At 42.1% G+C, this 24,122-nt stretch overlaps 2 protein-coding genes and 1 long non-coding RNA gene across 7 annotated transcripts in view; 2 read left to right on the forward strand and 1 right to left on the reverse strand.

The window, feature by feature from the left end:
• thada (THADA armadillo repeat containing) overlaps nt 1-15,438 on the forward strand; it is a 125,650-nt gene extending 110,212 nt beyond the window's left edge. For 3 of the 4 annotated variants that reach the window (XM_031284334.2, XM_035991919.1, XM_035991918.1), the window contains 2 exons: nt 12,736-12,911; nt 14,779-15,102. In XM_031284334.2, the coding sequence (XP_031140194.1) occupies nt 12,736-12,911; nt 14,779-15,102 (500 nt within the window). Of the gene's footprint in view, nt 1-12,735; nt 12,912-14,778 lie in introns of all 4 variants that reach the window. The other variant, XM_031284333.2, reaches the window with a different exon arrangement.
• LOC118493176 lies at nt 15,137-22,697 on the reverse strand. Its single transcript, XR_004895151.1, has 2 exons — nt 22,109-22,697; nt 15,137-17,153 (listed from the first exon to the last, which is right to left on the reverse strand). It is a non-coding gene; the product is annotated as an uncharacterized LOC118493176 (long non-coding RNA).
• Nucleotides 18,068-21,672, forward strand: zfp36l2 (zinc finger protein 36, C3H type-like 2). Of its 2 annotated transcripts, none has more exons than XM_031284336.2 (2): nt 18,068-18,391; nt 18,617-21,672. In XM_031284336.2, exons 1-2 carry the CDS (start codon nt 18,302-18,304, stop codon nt 19,820-19,822), a joined length of 1,296 nt encoding a protein of 431 aa, XP_031140196.1. In that variant the 5' UTR covers nt 18,068-18,301; the 3' UTR covers nt 19,823-21,672. The 2 variants fall into 2 exon arrangements, with proteins under 2 accessions (XP_031140196.1, XP_031140197.1); XM_031284337.2 differs by having other exon boundaries at nt 18,620-21,672.
• Nucleotides 22,698-24,122: the final 1,425 nt, after the last annotated feature.

Raw genomic sequence — 24,122 nt, forward strand, 5'->3', positions numbered from 1 at the left:
CAAATAAACGTGTTTAGTATGTGGAAGCTTATCTTCTGAGAACCACAGTGGAGCCATTGTCCTAGACAGAAAGAGCAAATCTAATTTAACCCCATCCCACCTTCCAGCTCCCTCCTCCCCCTACATCACCACCACCATCACCCAAATACCTCCAGGCTAATTGAGTCTGAAATCAAACTCCACTCACCCCCCGCTGGACCTCCAGCTCTGTGACAGACTCGGGGCAGGAACAGAGGGATCACTTTATATATATATATAGAGCCCAGAGGGATTTGGTTGGGACAGCAGTGTGTAAGAGGACATTTATTACAATTCTGATTGGGAACGGAGCGATGCAGTCATCCTCCACTTTTGTGTTTTTCAAATAATTTATTTAAGACTTTTGTCATACAAAACATTATGTATATATATATATGAAATACTAATCAGTTATCAATTAGTCAGGTATGTTGGACATTATTCATTCATCTTTTTCTTTCTTTTGTTTATCAGTGTTATCAATCTTCCTGTTCACCTCGCCGCCAGAAGGTTAAAAAGCTTAATTTCCCAAAATGTCAAACTTTTCCGGTTACATTTTACTTGAAGGTATCTACATAAGAGTGACATAACACTGTCATGAACGTGTCATAAACATTATAAACAAGTCATAAACGTTTATGACATAACACTTCTGTCATTGTCATTCGGTTTTTGTCATGACAAGTTAGGGTTAGGGTTCATGTGTCATGACTGTGTCATGTGTTCATGACAGTGTCATGTCACTCTTATGTAGATACCTTCAAGTAAAGTGTTACCACTTCTCCTTTAAATATAGACCCAATCACAATGTTTGTTTACAATACCTAGAAAACTCCTGCGGGCCCGCACATACAGCTTAATGGCACGAAGCAAACAGCTGCATATACTCTCATCTCATTCATCTAAAATGCATGTTTGATGCATTCTTATTTCAAACTAACATTATGTTGGAGACCTAATTTACCTTTTGGGCCACCGCCTAAACTAGTGGTTAGTCCAACCGGCAGTGAGATGTCACTGTTTGTAACACTAGCAGAGATGTATAGTAACAAAGTAGATCTACTTCACTACTGTACTTAAATACTAAAAGGCTGTATCTGTACTCTACTGGAGTATTATTTTTTTCTCCTACTTCCACTTTTACTTCAGTACATATTTTCGATGAGTTTAATACTTTTACTCCGATACATTTTGTATGTGCTGCATCGTTACTCGTTTAGGCTAAACATTTGAAATAATATAAATAATATGATATTCAAACTTTTGACTGCTTTCTTTAATAACTACATAACACAATACTTGTACTTTTACTTTCAGTACTTGAGTAGTACATTTTTTAAAATAAACTACTTGCAATACTTAAGTACAAAAAATGTTTAATACTTCGGGACTTCCACTTAAGTGTGGTGCTTAAAGAGCACTTCAACTTCTACTCAAGTCACTTTTTTGATAGAGCACTTGTACTTTTACTCAAGTCTGGGTCTCTAGTACTTTATACATGTCTGAACACTAGCTTTGGTTTATCGAAGACACTAGCAAAGCAACACGGTACAGAAAATAAGCGCAGCGGAAATGTGGGATAGGCCGGACGTGTTTAACTATATATCTTTAAACGTTAAAGTTACGGCTGAAAATGACAACAGGAATAAACAAGTTTGCCGATTTTACATACGTATGTCCGCAGTTCAAAGCAACGGCCAGTTGTCTACGCGGGTTGTTTTTGTGTTAGCACGATGCCCCAGTGAGTCGATTTATATACAGTATAAATCTTGAATTGTTTTAAGTCCCCCTCTCCTTCCTTCTGTTTTTTTCCCCACCATTCTGAAGTAGTGTTGAACTCTTGTTTAAAAAATGCAGCAGTGGCCTCACATACTCTGCTGACATGCTCATGTTTTCCAGGCCGTTCTCAGTGAGCCATTATCAACTGAATCGCCTGGACTAACCCTCTTTGCTTACTGTAAAGACAACAAGCGCCTGTGCAGAATATGCCATTCATGTGTGTGTCCCAGTTCATTCATTGACAGTGGATGATGCAGATGAATGGAAGTGAACGGCCTGACAAGGGCTGACGGACACTCATTAAACAGACCTCGTCCTATTTTAGCACAACACTCACTCAACCATCAAACCTGGTGTTTGTGTGTTTGGAGGGATCACTGAACAAGACTTCAAGAAAAGTGTCGCGTGTCACTCATTTAAGAAGAACCTATGAAATACACAGAAACCTTTGGGCACTTGTTACCACCAGAGAATTACTCAGCTGTTTGATTCGCAGCTTTAACCTTTACTTTTGGGATACGTACGCTGTTATTTCAGCCTCCAGAGAGAAAACGCAAACAGAAATGGTGTTTCTTTCACCATCTTTGACTGCAGAGGTAGCGTGTGGAATGAGATTTTAATGATTTGGTGGTGTAAAATAAAGTGTCACATGTCTGCAGTAATGACTGGTGTCTGCAGGCTGTGTTGAAGTGTGTGCACATTGTATTCATTGCAGTCTAACAGCTGTGGATTGTAACGCTTGATTAGGATGTGTTTTAAAGATAAAACAGGAGCGCAGAGTATCTTGGTTTGGCTTTTCACAATCTAACTGTGATACTGCGTCAGCCTAGATCTGATAGTCGGCCGTTTGAATGTTCACTTTAACGCTTGTGGAATTGAGGTAGAAATGTTACAGTAGAAAAATTAGACATGCATCTCGTGACATAAATGTGCTGACAATTTAACATGTTGCTCTTATGTCTGAATAAGCCACTGCATCACTTTAATGTAAAAAGTCAAAACGCAATCTTGCCTGGACTGGACCTAGTAACATTTCTGTATCTGATGACTGCAGCAACACAGAAAGGAATAAACGCGTGTGTGTGTGTGTTGGTCGTCTTTTTAACACCACTCTCTAAATGTATCTCTCAATTATCACCTCCTTTGTTCAAAGAGATAAAGGCTAGTTGAGTAAACCACAAAATCGTGTGAGCGAGCCTTGTCATGTCAGATCAGTCTTTGAAGTTTTTTTTGGGGGTTTTGATGGGCTAAGGTCAACTGACGCTGTATGTGAAGCATTTTGAAATACTACTCAGCCTGTGAAAGCAGTCGTGTCATTTCTTTGGTGGATCTGGGAGATCAGGAGTTTCCTAATGACCAATGCTATTATGTTGCATTATGGGAATTGTAGGTTCCATAATTTTTTTAAGCTTGACCCATACTAGGGAGTGACTAAAAGTCAGGATATCTCATCCCCTGTTGCATGTCCCATGTCTCAAAAGCGCTATGTAGTCCAGTTGTTGGTCACAGAGTCACAAAATCAATTTAAAAATGCTTTGTTATGAACATTTCCTGGGTATCTTTGTATAGTCTCATGTGGCAAAAATCCACTCTGTTGCTGCTTTGAAGTTATCAACAAACTCAAGAAAAAAAAAAAAGAAAAAAAAAAAATATATATATATATATATATATTAGGGCTGTCAGCATTAACGCGTTAATTGCGATGCGATTAATTTTTTTTAATCGCATGCCGGCATTTATTAATTTATTTTACACTTCACTCGGCTTTGCGTCGTGCTACACAGGCTACTATTTTGACCCTTTGCAGCACCGTTACTTATCATCAAGCTGCCACTTCCTCGTAACACATCCTGCTGCTGCAGGCTGCATGCATGATGGAGAGAGACAGCAGCAATAACTCTGAATGGAGCTTTTTATTTTCCAAAACTCCCGGACGGCTCGTAGATAAGTCGAAAGCCATATGCACATTATGTAAAGCCGAATTAAAATATCACCGAAGCACGTCAAGCTTGAGCTACCACTTACGAGCTAAGCGTAGTAGTACAGTTAACGTTGATGCTAGCCGCAAGCATGCTACCCACTCAGGCAAAGCACTATTTTGGAGAGAGTGCTACTTGCCGACCTGTTGATGAAACCAAATCCCAAAAAATTACTACAGCTCTTGCGAAATGGGTGGCAACTAACTGCAGACCTGTCAGCATCGTAGAGGACTCGGGTCTTAAAGACGTACTACAGTTGGCATGTTCTGACCCGTCTTATTGCCGTCAAGGGGGACAGCAGCCCCACACACAGCCTGTATTACACAGAGAAAGCAGCCACAGTGGAACTGCTGCAAGGTGCTGCAAACGCTGTCTCATTAACTGGTGATCACTAGACGTCGTAGGAGTTACTAAACACTATATTGGCTCTGGTAAGGATAGGGATTTTTAGTTTTTTAGTTAGGTACTTGGAGGAATTATGCAAATAATGACAGATTCACACATTTTTCTTTTGTTTACAGTAAATAAATAATTATAAATCTTAAAATCAAGTTAATAAAGTAACTTTCTTTGCATTCATTTGATTCCCAGTCAAGACACACTGGTAAGAATTGCTTTCGATTGTTAAACAGTTCTGAAATGCAAAATAATAGAATTTTAATCATGTGATAAAATATGCGATTAATCGCGATTAACTATAGAAATTCAGCGATTAATCGCGATTAAAAAAAATCGTTTGACAGCCCTTATATATATATATATATATATATATCCTGCATTTAAAGGCTTACCACCCATGTTTACATGTTGGTCCTCTTTGATTTGTGACTCATAGGAAATGAAAGGACCACAGGTGATGTCTTGTTTCCATGGTAGAGACAGCCTCCTTTGGCTTCCTGTCAAGGCAGCCATTGGCCTGAATTTGATCCTTTGACTGATCACTGACAGCGATTCATGACAAATGTTGCTACAGTGAGCTCAGACTACTAGCATTTATTCTCAGACCATTATTGCAATGGTAATTCTCACCATTCACTAAACTTTGTGCTGTTAATTCCATGGTAATGTTTCCTGTTGTTGTTGGTCTCCACACTCCCCGTTTTCTCACCACCCACCACCAGAGGAAGTCGGGGCTGTAAAGTGTGTGTTTTTATTTCACACCTCTCGATCTCACACCTATGCATCCTGGTGGCTCGGCTCCACTGAGGCGTCTGTAGCAAACGCTGTGTGTGTGTGTGTGTGTGTGTGTGTGTGTGTGTGTGTGTGTGTGTGTGTGTGTGTGTGTGTGTGTGTGTGTGTGTGTGTGTGTGTGTGTGTGTGTGTGTGTGTGTGTGTGCGTGCGTGCGTGCGTGCGTGCGTGCGTGTGTGTGTTTCATGTGTGAGGAGGAACAAGTTAACGTGAGTGTTTTGCTGCTGTTGTATGGACATCTTGCAACTGAAAGTCTTGTTTTCACAGTACCATAATACACTTTTAGGCCTCCATCCGTACACATGTATGTTTCCCATTGATAAAATGAAATAATAGCGACAACATCGGCAGTATTGACGGCAAAATAGGCTACAGAATATTTCGTTATGTATTGACAGGTGCAATATTTGAAAATCGATAACTATTTTTATTTTTTTAAATTACATTTATATCTGCATTTATGTCAAAACCTAGAGACTTTCAAACATCAAATTGTCATTTATTAAATGTATTCATGTCAAAATGACATATAACATCTTTTTGTATTCTATTTTGCCTGGAAACACTTCCAACACGCTTGCGTGTCCCGTGAAAAATAGGCGTCAGTCCTATTTCTAGCAGGCACGCTTTTTTGGGTGTCACGTAGGTAGTGTGCAAGCTCTAACCTGTTAACATGGGAACCGAAATAAAAACGGACACGCCACGCAGCCAGGGTGCAGGAGCCCTTAAGCTTAATGAAATGGATTTTCAGAAGCCCCATCTGATCACAGATTAAATCCTGCATATATATAGATCTTTGCTGCCCCTTTTGGACAGATGGTCTTTGTCCAGGGTGTATAGAATAAAGAGCTGACTGTGCAGCAGAGCTGAGGGACCCGTACGGTGGCCCGTCGGCAGGTTACAGCCCCCAGGTGGGATGGATAGTTGAAGCAGTTAGTTGAGGCGGGGGCTTCTAATCCAAATCCCTCAGATGTGGGAGGCTGAGCAGAGGAATGACAATAAACAATGGGAGAGAGAGAGAGGAGGGGGTAATGCAACGATGGTCTTCTGTCGGACTCGAACCGAGGATGTTGGCTTGCAGGAACACTCTACAATATTGTGATTCATGGTCTGAGCCTTAAACCCCTAGACCACCAGGGCACCACCTCTTCTTCTGTATTAAAACGTTTACTGTTTTTAAATTAGTTCCATGCCATGTCTTAATTCACAAGTGTCAGGAATTAGCCATCAACTTTTTCAGCCTTAATCCACGTCAGTGCAGAAACATCTGTTTCTGGATCCCAGTATCATACTACATACAGTATAAATTGTAAACAGTATGTACTATACACTGGTTGTAATAATATTCTGCAGTTGCTGTTAGTATACTTTACTGTTTGGCACATTGCAATATGTGCAGGGATCAACATGAATCAAACTATGACTTCGGAAAGCCGCCGTCATTTAAACTTAAAAGATGAAGCAAAATCAGGGAAGAAGAAAAACAAAACTAGGCCAACACAAGCTCCTGTTCCTAGCCATTTCCAGAGCTTTTAACCCTACCACATGATCTTCATAAGGAGATGGACTTTGTACCTAATGCCTGGAAAAACTAACGACATTCCCGTCAACCTTGTCTGTACCTAACACGTTAAACTAAGATGATGTAAATAGTAAACATTACACCTGCTAAACGCCAGGATGTTAGTATTTTCATTGTGATGTAGCATGTTGCCATGCTGGCGTTTTTTTTAGTTTACTCACTTGTGTGATCACACTAGTCAAAACCAGCTATTCGTTAGCATGCGGCACAAAAGTGGGACGCAGCTTATAGTAACAGTCCATGTCTGTAATGAGCTCAAGTGGATCTTTGGCAGTGAAGATAATAGTGTGTGTGCATGATAAAGAGCTTGTTCTGGTTCCTGCAGATTTACATGTAAAGCGCTTTTTTTTTTAAACTTGGTTGCCAGAGTCTCTAACAAGGCAACCAAAGATCTTAGTTTTTTTTTAAGCCCTTTAGGGGCTCAGAATGGTACAACTGTTATACTGTTTCCACAAGTGGCACAAGGTTAAGTTTTCCCCTCACACTCCTGCCCTGCCCAGTTTAAAATGTACTTAAGGGTGCCAGTGAATGGAGTGTGTGCCAATGAATGCCAGTTGCACAACACGCACACACACACACACACAGCCTCACCCAATCTTACTCCAACCCATTCATTCACCAGCTGGCACTGATATTGTCATTTGCAGAGACAAGATTAAACTCACACAGACTTTCAACGCAAACAATAACTTCTTAGGGCTAAACTCATGCTAGCGCCGCACACACACACATACACACACACTAACACACACACATGCTCACACACTACCCACCCAACACAAATGGCAGTAACGGCATGAAAGACAATCCCCTTGAGAAACGGAGTATTCTGCGGCAAAAGCTCGTGGAGGGAAATCGCATTAAGCGATGTGTGAAACCTCCGTAGAAAAGTAGATAAATTGAATGCAGCTAAGATTTCCTATTATGTCCCTTAATGTTTGGGGCGGGGCTGTATAGGCTTGACATCAGAGGCTGGGCTGTCCCAGAAAGAGGCAGCTTCTTGGTAAAGAAAGGAATTTGTCACTCAAGCTCCTAAACTCTTAAATCTCCTCTAATACGGTACAATCAGCAGCCTCTAATGTTCACAGGCCGGGTTTCCCTCTCTGCTCAGACTTCAGGCTCTGCTCCGATTTTACGCCTCCTCTCTGAAGAGGAAAAACAATCTGGGTTCCCAACCGTGTGCGTGCGTGCGTGCGTGCGTGTGTGTGTGTGTGTGTGTGTGTGTGTGTTTTTTTTTATACTGTATGTGTGCTGATGGGGGTCTGTATACCTCCACCCTCCCTCCTCTCTTCCCATAGTGGTAGTGTTTTGGCTAGTGTCTCTTAAAGCCTTTTGAAGTCTCTGGTGTTATCTGGGTGTCAGCTATGGTGAGGATGGTCAAGGTGGGAGAACAACACTCTCTCACACACACACACACACACATATACACACAACCTCTGTGTCAGATGGTTGCTGCGTGGACAACTGGAGTCGTTAAATGAAGTCATACGTTATGTTTTCCCTCCGTTTGAAGTGTGTGTCCTTGCACTCGCACTTCCTCCACTCTTGCATACAGCACTGTATGGGCTCATGACAGGCCGCCCCGCCTGCCTGCTGCCTGCCTCTGAATATATGTGTGTGTGTGTGTAGAAGCATTATGGCAACAGAGGACTATTTGTATAAGACTACAAATAGCAAGAATGCTAAAAAAAAACTTGTTTATTTTGTCAACATGAACATCTTTCATTCATATATGCAGGCAGTCCATTCATACATCCATTCATTAACACGTAAACAGGAAGTTAAAGGCAACATTTGCACTTAGTGCGTGTGCACGGCGCATACTGGTGCAACGTGCAGAACAGTTTTGAATCCACTCATACACACCCTGATCGTGGTTAGTTACATGAGTTATAGTTTTGTTTCCCAGAAGGCAGTCCAAGCCCAGAGAAGACACACATGCGCACACACACTCACACTAAGTTTGGATCATACTGTCAGCCGTTAACAGTCAACAGTTAGAGACCTACACCAAACATGGGTAGGAAATCAGGTGGAAAATTGTCTACATACAGGTGCTCAGTAATCAGATATCCGTCTGCCATATTTTTGACCAAACCTGGATTATTGATTTCATATTGATAATGCTGCAGTCTGAAGAAGTTTTATTTTTTTCCCTCTTGTTTTGGGGCTCGTGGCGCAGTGACAGACGCATACACATTTTTTCCTGCATCTGAATTTTACAAAAGTGTACTGTTGAGTTGTGGAAACTGACTTATTTAGAATTATTTATTTCAGTTTTAGTCAGACTTTGGATTTTATTATTTTGGATACCACTCTGGGTAATGTTTTTTCCCTTTCATGCCACCGCATCACACGATACTCCATGGGTTGGGTCGGGTCTACGTCCTCATGCACATCCACTCTTGTAGAAACCCAATTAGAAACCTGTGTATACCGTACACATACCGTGGAGCAATCCATTTTCTCCACCAGAAATGTAGCCGTGGTAACCAGGTTTATCTTAAAGGACAATTCCGGCGCAAAATGAACCTAGGGGTTAGTAACATATGTGTACAGAGTCGACCGTTCTCTGGGATATGTTTTCATGCTAATCAAATGTGTCTCTAGCTTGAAACAAGCTACCGCAAACGGGTGTTTAGCTGCTAACGCTACCTTTCAGGGCACTTGGTAAATTGCTATTTCTATACCACTAACAAGGCTCAATATAGCACCCCACATCCACGGTAGCACAATGAGGGTCCCTACATGTAAACCGAAGCATTGAGAACTTTGTAAGTGTACAGACAGTTTATTAAAAAGATAGATTATAAAGACAGTAGTGTTCATGTTTACATGAGGGTGCCATCTTGGAAAACAGTCATGACCAGTCAAATCACAAACGCCGTGTTTGAGCTATGTTACTGGTTACTGGTTGCACGGCATTCGTCGTTCTACTGGTCATGACTAGGCTGAATGAATCACCCGACAACTCATGAATCACCGACAACTCACGAGCCCTCGATGACTAGTGAGTTCTCGAGTGAATCCCATGGTCTGCGAGCTTCCGGCTCTGAGACTGAGGGTCGGGACTGTCTCTCTGCTCACTCAGGCGCTTGAGTTGACTTGTGGAGTTGCTTTGCCTACGCAATTGTAAGTTATAAAGCTTTTTGCAGCTAAGATGGCTAGGGATATTAGAAGCTAATGTTGCAAGAGGTTTGTGTGCGACACTGTTATCATTTTAGATTGAATTGTAGTAGGACTCAATTTAAAGAGTCGGGTTAAAGATCCGAGTGAATCACGACTCATCATTCCAAGATGGCGCCCGCATGTAAACATGAACGCTACTGTCTTTCTAAACTATCTTTTTAATAAACTGTCTGTACACTTACAAAGTTCTCAATGCTTCGGTTTACATGTAGGGACCCTCATTATGCTACCGTTGAAGTGTGGTGCTATTTTGAGCCTTGTTGGTGGTATAAAATAGCGATTTACCATCTGCCCCAAAAGCTAGCGTTAGCAGCTAACCACCCGTTTGCGGTAGCTTGTTTAAAGCTAGAGACACATTCGATTAGCATGAAAACAGACAAAACATATCCCAGAGAATACTCGACTCGGTACACATGTTATTAACCCCTAGGTTCATTTTGCGCCGGAATTGTATAGATGTTCATATTAAACGTGGCCAAAGCTTCAAATAATGAGGTAAACGTATGTAAAAGTAATTCCCGTGAACAAAAACCTCAGATTTCAGACCGTCCTGAACACTCTGGGCTCGAACTGACATATGGTTCGTGGAACTGATATATGGTCATCAGTGTTTACAGTGTCACATTTAGCTACATACTAGCGTTAACGCCAGAGAAACGTGCCATCGTGGTTGCAGATGTTTTTCCTCGATTTCAGATCACATTCCTGCTGGAACGTGTTTGATTGTGTAGATTTTGGTTTATAAGCCTTAATTGGTGATTTTTCACGGTATAAAGTGCTGCTATACAATATTATGTGTTTACTAAGTGGAGATTTACACATCACATGTTAACAAGTTTTCACAAATTATTTACACTTAGTGACTGTTAGGTTTAACTGTCAGCTGTCAATGAGGAAATGAGCGTTCGCTTGTTAATATGTGATCTGTTTAGATTGAAAAGAGACAATAAAAAGATGTGGTGGACACATCTGACCTAACACTTAATTAAAAGGCTGTTTAATAGTGATGTCAAGTGAGAAGATGTCAAACTACATTTGAAAAAAAGATGCACAATAGACCTCAAATTAGAAATCTACCACCTCTGCATACCTGTTGGATGAGGGAAGTTCTTGGGTTTGTCAAATTGGAAAGAATTGGATGTATACTAAGGGACTCACTGAGAAAATTCAATAAAATATGGGATCCCTTCTTTCAATACACTCGAGACGTGCATTCTCCAAATATCCCTGAATGATGTCCTTACTGATATGATGTGACGGGCAGCAGACCAGCCCACAGCCTTTGTTTTTCTTGTTTTGATTTTCTTTTCTTTTTTTTCTTTTTCTCTTGTTTGTAATGTTTGTATTGTCTTAATAGTGCTCTGTCTTTGCTTTAACATTTGCATAATACCCTGTTTGGACCACCTTTGCACTGTTCATTGTTTTGTCATCGTCATTGTTGGAAAATGTAATAAACAGATAGATAGATAGACCTCAAATTACAAAACATTACACTATTAACTTTGACTAAATGATCAAATTATGAGGGTTTAGTTAACATACAATGGATAGTTTCCCCCCGTTCTAAACTGCATAAATACTCTTACCTCTGAAACACACATTTCTCAAGACAAAACAAACAATCATCATATCTACATTTACAAAGGCTGGAACAGTCAGGTTTAAAGGCGCTGACACACCAACCCGATTATCGGCCGTCGGACAGTCTTGTGCGGTCGGTGACTCGAGTCTGTTCGGTGTGCTCCGTGCCGTCGTCAGTCGGAGGAGGCTTTAATTTGGGCCGATTTGACATGTTGAATCAGAATGCGGGCAGTCGGACTCAGTGGCCAATATGATTGGTGGAGCGCTAACCCAGAAATGACGAGCGGGATGAGCCTGACGAACGCCTCTCAAAATCTGACGAAAATCTTTTAAACTGACCTTTGTCGATCTGAAATGAAGACAGATTCAGCAACTGCATGGCCTATTTCTTGCTTAAATTTTTTTCAGAAACACGTTTCGGTGAACTACTTACGTAAAATACGAGATCGTATTCCGAACGAGCCGCCATTATGGTTTGGCTTTGAAATTCGGGAGAAGCCAGACCCACGTGACGCGTTTGTCCAATCAGCTGCCGGTTTTCATTTTTTGGGCGACAATATTGATTAGCGCCGCTTGCTGTTATGGAGACGTATTACGTCTTGCGCACGTGCAGAACGTACGCTCAACTCGGCATCGCTTCGGTGTGTTCCGAGGCACTTTTTTGACCAACTCGGGGAGACTGATCAGACCGACTGCCTTTTCTGCCGACGGTTGGCTGTCTGGTTGGTGTGTCAGAGCCTTAACACATCAGATGTTTCCTAGCCGCCAATTTACACATTACTGAAGTCTTTACTATATTTCTTGGTTTTAAAGATGCAAACTGATTTCGTAAATCACTAGTTTGAAACTAGCTAGTGGTTGCTATGAACTTATGAAGGACTTTACGCACAAACTTGACAACAAAGTGATGGTGTTACAAACAGCTGGTGCAACCCAGTCCTGCACTCTGCATCTTCCTCTCAGCAAAACTTTTGTCCCTACCTTTGAGATCTTTCAATGTTGCTTTTATTTATTTTTTCCTTCCTCCGTTGTATCCCTGACCTTTTACCCCATTATGAGCTCGAGCATATCCTCAGATCCCAGGGCTGAGGTCATTCCAAAGCTGAATTTAAGACTAAAGGTGAAGTTGAACCACTGATCAGCTGACACAGTAATGACACGGCATCTGCAACAGACGTGGAGTAAATTGGTTAAGGGTGGGAAGATTTGACGCAGTCACAACACAAGCACCCAAAGCTGTTTGTGATTTGGACGAAGACGATCTCTGATCTTTGAACATGCTTGTTTATTGTTCCTTCCGTATTCCAGGTGCGTTCACCGCGTCTTTGCTGTGCGACTGTAAACTATTGCTGTGGGTCCTTAAATGTCAAACCCGGTTTGCAGACTTTGTTTAAACGTGTGGCCTCTCCTGTCCTCAGATGTCTCCGGTGTGTCCGTGTGTCCTCCGGTGGCCCTGGACTCAGGCGTGGAGCTCCTGTGTCGGCTCTTCGAGCTGTGGGGGCAGGTACCGACGGGTGTCCTCGCTCTGACGGAGTGGCTGCTGGGAGATGAAGAAGCCTGTGATGAGGCGGTTTCAGACGAGGCTTCCAGTCTGGTGAGGAAGCAGACACATAACTACAAAAGAAAACAGCGCGAGATATTTGACTGTAGACTACATGTTGATGATGAAGTGAAACTGATGATAGATGACCACGATGACTATCACCGTTTGGTTTTCTATCACTACAACAGAGATTGTTCATTAACTTCCGATGTGGAACAAATATGAATGAATAGACTGTAAAAGCACTACTTAAGGCAATTAGCACTTAAGTGATTCGGGTTGGTTTAACACGGTGTCTGTAAAGTGTGGAATCACAGGGACAGATGGCACTACTTTTTATTTCCCTTGCCCTTGTTTTATTCTGCTCACAGTAGTAGTCAAAATAGCTGTAGAGTGCTTTGAGTCACCAAGGTTTCTGTTCTCCAGCCACACTTTGTTTAGCTGCCTGTTTAGTTTTGGTTCCTGTTCAGTTGGTTGTTTCTTTCTATTAAAGACTTTGAAGACGCCCTGTGAAACAGCTAAGACATAACTTTGAGCAAAGTAACTCCCGGCGTCTTGTGGCTGATTGCCTAAAGATGTTCGGCTGTAAAGGGCAAGGGTCTGTATTCTTAAAGCTGCACTAGTATTCATTTTTACACTATGGGTCAAATGATTATGTGTATTGTGCTGTCTCATAGTGACAAACCCACAGAGATCAATCTATCAAGTCATTCCGCAGTTCCCCTCAGTTCTAGGGAGAATTTAGGTGTTTTTGAGCTCATCGTTTTGGTTTCCAGCAACTTTACGGCTGTGTCAGTGGCACGGAGGTAGACAATAACCTTATATTTCATTGGTTCATAAAATGTAGCCGAATTCACATATATGTAGGATATTACTACAGACATTCTTGTAATCTTACATCTCAACGTCTGCTGTATTAGCCATGTGTTTACCACGTGTTTATTTGCATATAGAGCGGGGAAGCGATATCCGAGCATGTCGAGAAGCGTTCTAATGCCAGGTGGGAACTGACATACTTAGATCTGTCCACTTGTGATCACCCAAGACGCATGTTAATGCCAGGTCTAAACAGGGCCAACGTGGCTCTGTATCTGTTAGATGTGTAACTGTAACGGTTCATCATATCAACTTTTGGTAACACTTTACTTGAAGGTATCTACATAACAGTCCCTCCAGAAAAACGCGATTATGCGATCGCATAATTCAATGCATAAGTCCGCATATTTATGCGGGGGCCGCATTTTTTTTAAATAAGCCGCACTTTCGCCGCATAAATTGCCGATTTCCGCGCAAAATATGCAGGTCTTCCATGATTTCATAATCCCCGCATTTTCGTTGCAAAAAAGTCACTTAGCAGAAAGTTGAAAAATGTTGCGTTTACTTCACACGAGCAGCCATTGAACATCATCGAAAAGCTGCAGACCCCGCGATGAAGCCATGATGAAACCGCAGTTTTTGCAAGTTCCCGCAATTTCATCGCATAAAATTGCGTAAATATCCCGCATATTCCATCGCATTTTTTAAGAAAACGTGCCGCATAATCAAGGATTTTTGCCCGCAACAATCACAAAAAAAACTTTTTCTGGAAGGACTGACATAAGAGTGACATGACACTGTCATGAACACATGACACAGTCATGACACATGAACCCTAACTCTAACTTGTCATGACAAAAACTGAATGACACTTAATGACAGAAGCATTATGTCATAAACGTTTATGACTTGTTTATAATGTTTATGACACGTTCATGACAGTGTCATGTCACTCTTATGTAGATACCTTCATGTAAAGTTTAACCCAACTTTATAATTCTTGTGTTTCCCCTAAGTGGCCCAAAACAAATCCACAAATAATACTGATTAACATCAACATCAACATCCCAGTAACCAGACTCCCATTTTGCTTGTTGACCAGAATGAAGAGGACTTCCTGTTCGAGAAGGGGGATCTGAACCTGTGGGCCGAGCCGGTCCAGTGGGTGAAGCTGCTTCACAGACACGTCGGCTCCCTCATCCTGACCTTTAAGCAGACCCAGGCCCCAGGAATCGCAGGGCCGGACCAGGTCCACCAAACCCATACCCTGTCAACTCAGGCCCAAGCCAAGGCCCTCAGCTCGCAGCAGGCCCTGGACTCCCTCCCTGCCCTGCCCCAGTTCTCCTTCACCATGGAGCACACCCGCCTGCTGCTGCGGCACCAGAGGGCCACTCTGGCTCTAGATGTGCTGGAGAGGCTGAGGTAGAGAAGTTAGCAGTGTTTGCCTCTAATAGCACCCATTTTTTTTTATTAGGAAACCAATTGTTAAAGTCAGGGTTCGTAATATTGAAATAAAGGAAAAGTCATCAGATAAATGCTTCAATGAACCAACGCATGAGACCACAGACTGGATTTGTGGTCAAGTCTTTTTATTATCACATCAAGGGAATGACGGAAACATTGGGTTGTTTTTTTTTTTAACTCTGTACTTGTCTCTTATTTTGTCTTTCAAATGTTGCCCTCATTGATTACCAGATGTGTTTTTAATTTTTATGATTACTGTTCCTTGGTGTCTTTTTAATTAAAAGAATTATGTCTGAAATCACTGCATTTCTTTTAGTCCAATGACCTATTATTCCAAAAAAGGAAAGATGTTGACTGTCTAACTACTTTAATGTTAATAAGTGTGTAAAGAGATAGTAGAGAGAAAACACAGACAATGATAATAATAATATGAACACCGTGTGAATATGTGCGCAGAAGCCATAACAATAGCTCAGCCCGAGCTTGTTCAAAACAACACTTGTTCTCCTATCAACGGGAATGTGTGACACGACAAACTTCAACAGTGTCAGTATTGAGTACACAGAGCGCTGTGCCTTCTCCGCGTCTAGCAGGGATTTAAGGTCGGAACAAGAAAAAACTCGGAGCCTAAAAGTTACTTCACTAACACTAACTTCAATGGTGCGATTGTGCAGCGAGACGAGCTTTACGACTGAGTGTTTTCTCTGACACGTCACCAAAGATGTATTTCAGTATACGCTTCCACTTCTACTGTATGTTTATACGAGGTGTTATTTTCCTGTGATATTTAATTTACTGCAGGATTCTTCCCATTGGACTGTGTTTTTATGCTTCCCTCTACTTTTCCTGGTTATGTAATTAGGAGGACGGCACAATGGACTACTGTCCTGTGTGTGTGTGTGTGTGTGTGTGTGTGTGTGTGTGTGTGTGTGTGCGTGCGTGTGCGTGCCTGCCTGCCTGCCTCTCACACAGCTTGGACCCTTCTCCCTCCGTGGTAGCCATGTTCCCTGTTACAGTAAAACTGATGTAATGTTTTGGAACAGCTCTACATCCCCCAATAAAAACAGAGTTGTGTGATGGGGACAGCGGTTTCTGCGGACGAGGACATGTTCAAGGGATTTCTCAGGAGCCTCGTCTGTCCTTCACATTTAACTATTTATCACAACTTGCAAAGCGCAAATAGTCCTGGGGCAGCCCTCAGCCTAATTTTAGGGTTGGTAGTAGTAGATTCCATGCTCTTATGTCAACTTGTTTTTCGCCTGTTGCTATTTTCCTTTTTTTTTTCTTTTTTTTTTTTTAACCTCCCTCCCGGCTTCTTTAACCAAACCGTTCAGCACTTAAGAGAATATTGAATCATGTCACAGAAAGAAAAATCATTTTTGTGACCACTTTGCCAATTATGATCCCATGTGGAAAAGGCTTAATGGTTACCAGTGTCGCAGAAACCGGCAATTTCTGGTGATATGTGTTGCACAACGTTTTTACACCCTCCTGACCAAAATCTCTGTGTTATGGAGCCCTGACATAGAGTCCTGATATAGAGTCCCGTCCTCTGCTGCCAACACTGCAATCTTTCCACTGTGGTTTTTAAAACTTGACATAACTCCAAGTGCAAAGTAGAGTAGTTTGACATTTTCAAGTGAACATTCTGCCATCCTGAGAAGGTTACATCATGCTGAGACAGGGGCAGCTTATTGCAACCGCACTGCACTCTTTGGCTTTACAAAAGAGTGATTGTGGCGACTGGGTGGCTTAAACGTGGATGCTCCTCTGTGTCTGGAGCTCTGCTGTATCCTCTCTTTGAAAAGAGGAGACATAAAAGACCATTTTGTCTATGGTAAAAGTGTGATATTACGGTATTACAGCTAAATGGGCCTGACTGTACCTTGAAATCTTGTTCCAGCTCTGCTCAGCAGGTGGCGCCCCAGTCTTTCCCAGTCAATTCTCATTTTGCTCTCATGGGGGCAGTGTTGCTCTGCTGAACCACATGAAACCACATTCCTGCAGTCTGGACTAAGATTGGGAAAAACAAGTTAGGGAGGAATTTAAGAGTGGCTTAAAATGATTTAACCAAAGTAAATCCATTTGTGTGTTTAGAATGACTCAACATCTTGTGCTTTAGGAGTAATTTCTAATCTGAAGTCAAAGTCAACATTTTGAAGGTTAGTGATGAGACAATATATGTACCTGGTGTGAGTAGGCCTACAGTAGGCATTAACTCAATTTTCCATGTGTAGTAGAGTGGAATAGGCTGCAGTTGCACTGTGGAAGTTGATTACGCAACCAGTGGATTCTAAAAATTGTACTGCACTCTGCCTGGACTCTTCTCCGCTCATACTTGTGGTCTCACCCCATCCACAGGGAGAGAGAGGGAGAGGCAGAGTTTCCTTCCATTACAAATACATGTGTCAGCTTCCAAGTGTGGTGGTCCAGAGGCCAGAGCGGTGGCCTTGTCACTGGTAGGTCGTTGGTTCAAACCCCAAGTACTTGGGGAGTTAGGGGTGTCTGAGGAACCATTTCCCTTTCATTTAAATTCAGTCATGGAGGTTTTGAGCAAGGCAGCCCCCAGCATGCTGCTTCATTAGAGGACTCAGGTGTGAATGTGTGTATGGTTAATTTGCTGGAGAACAGCTTGCATGCATAGACGTCCCTTGATAGTTCTACATTCTTTCTCAACGAGAGTAAACCAAAAAAGCAAAACCAACTTCCACAAAATTGGTTGTGTGATTAAAAGAAGGAAAAAAAAAAAGTTTTAGAGGGGTGTGAGGAGGAGGGGGGTTACTGGGGTTGGATTTCAAGGCGTGGTGTTAAAGAATAGGCGGCCAACCGGTGAATGGAAGTTTTTTCGGAGAGGAGAGGAGGAGGCGGCTCCTCGAAAAACTTTGCACCGACTTCAGTTCGCCCCTCCCTGGCCACCGCCACGCATTTATACCCATGCAAAAAGGCTAGAGCGCACAGTGAAGCACTCTGGCTCAGCGCTTCTCGAGGGGAGGACATAAGCTACAACTCAACAATACAAACCTATCCCCTCTTTTTTTCTCTTTCTTCTACGGACTTAAACTGCACATAAACTTTTAAAGTAACTTTTCCACAACCAAAACCAGTCGTGGCACAAACTAACGTTTCCGCACGTCGCGTTCTGGGATCCTGCTCGGTCCTCCATGAAAGAGGGAGTGCGGCAGCAAACTTGGGGAAAAGAGATGTCTGCGACTGTCTTGTCTGCGTTCTACGACATGGACATGCTTTACAAGGTAAACGTTTGATAATATGTGGAGTTGTGTTTGCAATCGGGGTGAAGCACTTATAATTCAACGATAGCTGAATTAGTGTGCTTCAACTTCAGTAGAGTTAGCATGTGTTCAGCTGCAACAAGTTGTCACGTTGCAGGCAAACAGTCTTATACATGCCATGTGGTCAAAATAGTCACATAATTAGTGTTTGAAGTGCATTGACAATCGTTCTTTCCTTTCCTTCAGCAGGATAAAAGCATAAACATGAACGCCCTCCACATCAACAGCATGCTGGACAAGAAAGCGGTGGGGGCTCCGGTGACGACTCCGGGCTCCAGTGGCCCCTTCACACCGGGTTTTTTCCGCAGAAACTCAACCAGCAACGTGGAGGCAATGAACAACGGCAACAAATACTCGATGGGTTCATACAGCAGCCTGAAAGAGAACACACCGAGCAGCAGCAACAGCAGCAGCGCCACGGCCCTTATGAACAAGGAGAACAAGTTCCGCGACCGCGCTTACAGCGACAACGGAGACCGGGGCGTGCTGCAGCAGAAGCCCGGCTCTCAGATCAACTCCACCCGCTACAAGACTGAGCTGTGCCGGCCCTTCGAGGAGAACGGGTCGTGCAAGTATGGGGAGAAATGTCAGTTCGCTCACGGCTACCACGAGTTGAGGAGCTTGTCCCGCCACCCTAAATACAAAACGGAGCCGTGCCGCACCTTCCACACCATCGGTTTCTGCCCCTACGGTCCCCGGTGTCACTTTATCCACAACGCCGACGAGCGCCGGCCCGCTCCGGCCGCCAACGCTAACATGCAGGCAGGAGAGTCCAGGTCGGCTCGCGAGCTGTGCGGGTACGGCCAGAGGGATGTCCTGCCGCAGCAGCTCGGCTACACCCAGAGGGACAGACCAAAGCTTCACCACAGCCTCAGCTTCTCCGGCTTCTCCAGCCACCACGGACTCGAGTCTCCCCTGCTCGACAGTCCCATGTCCCGGACCCCACCACCACCCAACACCGCTTCGTCCTGTACCTCCACCTCCAGCTTCTACGACGATGTGCTTTCTCCCAACTCCGTGTCCTGCATCAACAGTGCCTTCTGTTTTCCCGGACAGGACTTAAAAGCCTTACTGGCTCCCCTGGCTGTGCACACCCCCAGCGGCTACACCAACAACCACTCCACCGGTGCCTACTACGGGAACATGCAGAGCAGCGTGTGCCCGCCCTCCCCTCCGACCTACAATATGAGCCACTTGCAGGCGCTGCGCCGCCTCAGCGAGTCACCGGTGTTCGAGCCACCTCCCAGCCCGCCGGACTCGCTCTCTGACCGTGAGAGCTATGCGAGCGGGTCCCTCAGCTCTTCCGGGAGCCTCAGCGGCTCCGAGTCCCCGAGTCTGGACGCTGGAAGACGTTTGCCAATCTTCAGCAGGCTGTCGATTTCAGATGACTAATCATGTTTTGTTTTCATATGGATTTATGGACGGGTAAGGCAGGGTGGTTAAGGAGCCAGGCCAGGGGGTGTCAGTGAGTGAGGTAGACTGTCCTTCAATCAGAGGATTCTGGTTAAGTCCCCTCACCCCCAGCCCTCCACCCCATTTCAGCAACAACCACCCTGCCGAAGTGCCTTTTGAGTAAGACATTGAATCCCTACCAGCTCCAGTGGTGCTGACCCTGCTCTGACCTCCCTGGAGGGGGGCAAGAGAAGATTTCACCCACAGGGATCAATAAAGCTTCAGTTTAAAGTGTCCTTGACCTGGCATTAATTTAGTATATTTTTTTTCCTTCCTTGTATGTAATATAGCTGTATTAAAACTTAAGATAGCAAACAGAAGGCATTCCATCAGTGCCTTGCCCGAGGGCCCATGGCAGCCCCCTCTCCCTTTTGCTCTATCAGACAAGCCACACTTTTCCTAGGATTAGATGTGTGGGTAACATGACTTGACAAGAAGAAGAGACTCTAAGCAGTTTTCAGATTTCCTCTCATCCTGCCAAGAATATGCCTTGACTCAAAGTAACATTTTTTCTTTATCAAAGTGTGTGTGTGTGTGTGTTTTTTTTTATTTTTCTTTTTTTCTGAAAGCTTCAACTTCCATTCCAGATCTGTCTTCTCCCAGCGCCACCCAGTGGTCCGTTTGGTTAGTCTAGTTTGTTGCTTGGATAAAAAGCGCTCTTGAGTTGGGTTTGTTTGGGGAAATCACTGCTGATGGTTGAATATATATTTTTTTAGCTGTTTTTGAGTGATTTGCATAGCTGTGCATAACTGGCTATGGACTATTTAACTTATTTATTATCTTGTGAAAAAAGTATAGGCTACATTGGTAATTTGTGTCCATACTGTATTTATCAAGTATGATGAAGCAATAGATCTATATTCTTTTATGTTTAAATTATGATCGCCATTATTAATCTGCATAAAGTGGAGTGTATGTTCTTTTCACAGTAATATATATATTTTGTTTTTTTTTCTCCTTGTTTGTAACTTCACTTGGTTATTTTTATTGTAAATGAGTTAAAAAAAAAAAAAACTTAATTTAAGAGAACGTATGTGATATTTATTTCATTAATTTTGTTTCCTTGTTTACGTTTATTAAAAAAAAAAAAAGGTTTGCGTGATTGCTGTTTGCTCCCAAGGTTGTATCAGTGCTGTAGAAGGCTTTTTATTTTATTTTTTTTTTGGAGGATCCCTATTTAGATATTTCTGTAGAATGTATAAACAATGTGGTTGTACAGACCGTCCAAACCTTACTTCTTTTGTTGATCTAGATCAGTGACAAAGAACCCAAGTCAATAAATTAACCAAAAAAGTATTTTTGTTTTCTCTCTGTTTGCACGAGGTCACACTGTGATTCCAGCCACGTGCTAAAGAATGTAGCAATCCCTTGTGCCCCAGTATTATTGTGTAGTGCCTATGGGGTTCAATATCTTGACATGCCTTAAAATTAACCAAATAAAGTATTTTTCCTACATGGCATCTTTTATACACATTGTTGAACTGAATGTAGTGTTGGATTCTGAAACTTTTTTTTTTTTTTTTTTTTTTTAAAGGTTGTTACCACTCAGACACTCTGATAAAAAAACAACCGCAATCTTTCTAAATCCCCATTCCTCTTATTTTCATTTCCTTTTGCTCTGTTTTCTTTTATTTTTTTTTTTTATATATATTGAAATCTAGTCTGAGTCTTGAGTTTGCTGGAGAGGGAAGTGGATGAACCCGTTTGGTTTGTACATAGTAGGTACAGGGGGATGCGCACTATGTACTTTTGACTACTTTATCAGAAGTAAAGCTTTTTGAATGTAACAAAAAAAAAAACGGACAAAAAGACAACGATAGTTGTAATATTTTTTTTGGGGGGGGGAGTCAGTTCACTACAAATTGAGTGTGAGACTGTTAACTTTGTACTGTACATTTTTTTTGTAGTTCTCCCAATAAAAATCATCTTGGAAAAAAAAAAGCTCCACACTGTCGAGCTGTGATTTCTTTGCGTTTGAATGTAACGATGCAACAGGTGGGACATGGGGATAAACATGATGCTGATGTTCAGGAGCAGAGCTGCAGAAAGTGGGACACTTTGCTGCTCACAGAAATGCATCAGATGTTACAGCACAACTCTTGTATTCCTCTGCCAGTGGAAAAAAGCCTGGAGACAGGAGGGACTGAGTCTGTCCTGGGCACAGTAGAGCCCCAGCTGCCTTGTGCAGGGGGGGGCTTCTCCTTAGTATACAGTAAAAGCACTGACCTGTTAGTTTCCAGAGAAAGGCATGTCCCTGAATCCCATCTCCTGTCAAACAAAAAGGGAGATAAAGTGAACTGTAGGTGGGCTCTGGTACAGAAACAATCAGATTCTGAAAGCTCATTATGAACATGAAAAGGCAACACCACAAAAAAAAGCCCTGAATAAACTGTATGTAATATTACATAATCTGTAATGTTCTGTTATAAACAGAGGTCGATGAGCGATATGTCTGCACCACCTGAGGAATGAAGTCTGGAATTTTAAAATGGAAAATGTTTAGGAGCCCAGATCCTCAGGAAAGCCTGTCGAATCTGTCGGTGGCTCAGTGTGTCTGGATCCTTGCCATCAGCATAAGATTTTAATCTTTTAATACATTGTGTGTTATGATCCTTTTTTTTTCTGATATAACGTACACTGGCACTCACCAAACATCCCTCATTCCCCAGAGACCAGCCACTTGAAGTATATGTGAAGATTAACCAGTGGTGGAAGATGAAGTCTGATCCTTTAATTTAGTAAAAGCACCTACACTATACTAGAATGTAAATATGAGTCATGCATTCAAAATCTTGCCTATATAAATAAAAGTACATCAGTATCATTAGCTAAATGTACTTAAAGTATTAAAAGCAAAAGTATTTGAGCGACATACGTTATATTAGATTGGTAATGCAGAGGTGTTTTATTGTAAAGCTATTTTGATCTTCTTTATATAAAGTTAGGTAGTTTAGTCCAGTGGCTCCCATTGTAGTGTAGTGAGCATTGTATTAGGGAGGAAAAAAGAAGCAACAATTCATGTTTACACAAACTTGTATTTTATGGACTTTTTGTGTGTGAACTATTAGATATTTTGTTAGTTATTTGAAGGAGACTATCTGATGGGGGGGTGTCTCTTTGGTGGATCTGCATACCACTCGTGGCAAAGCGTTTGGAATCCTTAAGGTTACATTTTAAACAATGTTTGTAAGTTTATCATGTATGTTTTTAACGTCAAATCCTAATTTGAAAAGTCAGACTGCTGCTGTCTCTATATGTAATGGAGTAAAAAGTACAATATTTCCCTCCGACATGTAGTGCAGAAGAAAATGGAACTATGCAAGTACAAGTACAAGTACTTCAACATTCTACTTAAGTACAGTACTTGAGTAAATGTACTTTCCATCATTGAAAACTAATCTCAGTCCAGTGGTGGAAGAAGTATTCAGATCCTTTCTTTAGGTAAAAGTACTAATACCACACTGTAACAATACTCTGTAAAGTCCTGCATTATGAAAAAAAAAACAAAAAAAAAACAGACAAAAAGGCTGAGTAAAAGTACGTAAGTATTATCAGGAAAATGTACTTAAAGTATAAAAGTACTCAATGCAGAAACATCCTCACATTTTAGAAACTGGGAAAAACAGTTCTGTCAATCAACTGTTTAATTGGCTAATCATTTCAGCTGGACTTGTATATTGTTGGGTAGTTTAATTTATAATAAAACATCGTATTTTATATAGGCTACTACATGTGTTTTGTGTGCAAAAATCTTACTTTGTAAAGTAACTAGTAAGTAAAGTTGTCAGGTATAATGTAGTGGAGTAAAAAGTAGCCTATACAATATTTCTCTCTGAAATGTGGCGGAGTGCAAGTAGAATTTAGTGGAGTAGAAGTAGAATGTAGTGGTAGTGGAGTAGAAGTAGAATGTAGTGGAGTAGAAGTAGAATGTAGTGGAGTACAAATAGAAAGTGGCATATGAGAAAAGACTCAAGTAAAGTACAAGTAAGTAGCCTACCACAAATTTGCACTTAAGTAGTAGCCTACTTGAGTAAATGTAGCCGTAGTTACTGTACATTCCACTTTAACCATAACGCGTCTAGGAGGTAGGTTTTGCAATGCGAGAGAAAAGTGGTTAGTAGTAAAGGACATATACTGTAGGAGGTCATTTTTTTCCCGACTTTTCGACCGCAGCCTCTGACAGTCAGACAACGCATATCACATGACCATGCTGGGCATGCGCGTGCCGGTGTAAACAGGA

The sequence above is a fragment of the Sander lucioperca genome, chromosome 15 (genome assembly GCF_008315115.2).
Source record: "Sander lucioperca isolate FBNREF2018 chromosome 15, SLUC_FBN_1.2, whole genome shotgun sequence".
Taxonomy (NCBI): Eukaryota; Metazoa; Chordata; class Actinopteri; order Perciformes; family Percidae; genus Sander; species Sander lucioperca.

Coding starts and splice junctions, on each gene's coding strand:
- zfp36l2 (XM_031284336.2), top strand. CDS start 18,302: ATGAAAGAGGGAGTGCGGCAGCAAACTTGGGGAAAAGAGATGTCTGCG. Junction 18,392..18,616: donor ACATGGACATGCTTTACAAG/GTAAACGTTTGA, acceptor CCTTTCCTTCAG/CAGGATAAAAGCATAAACAT.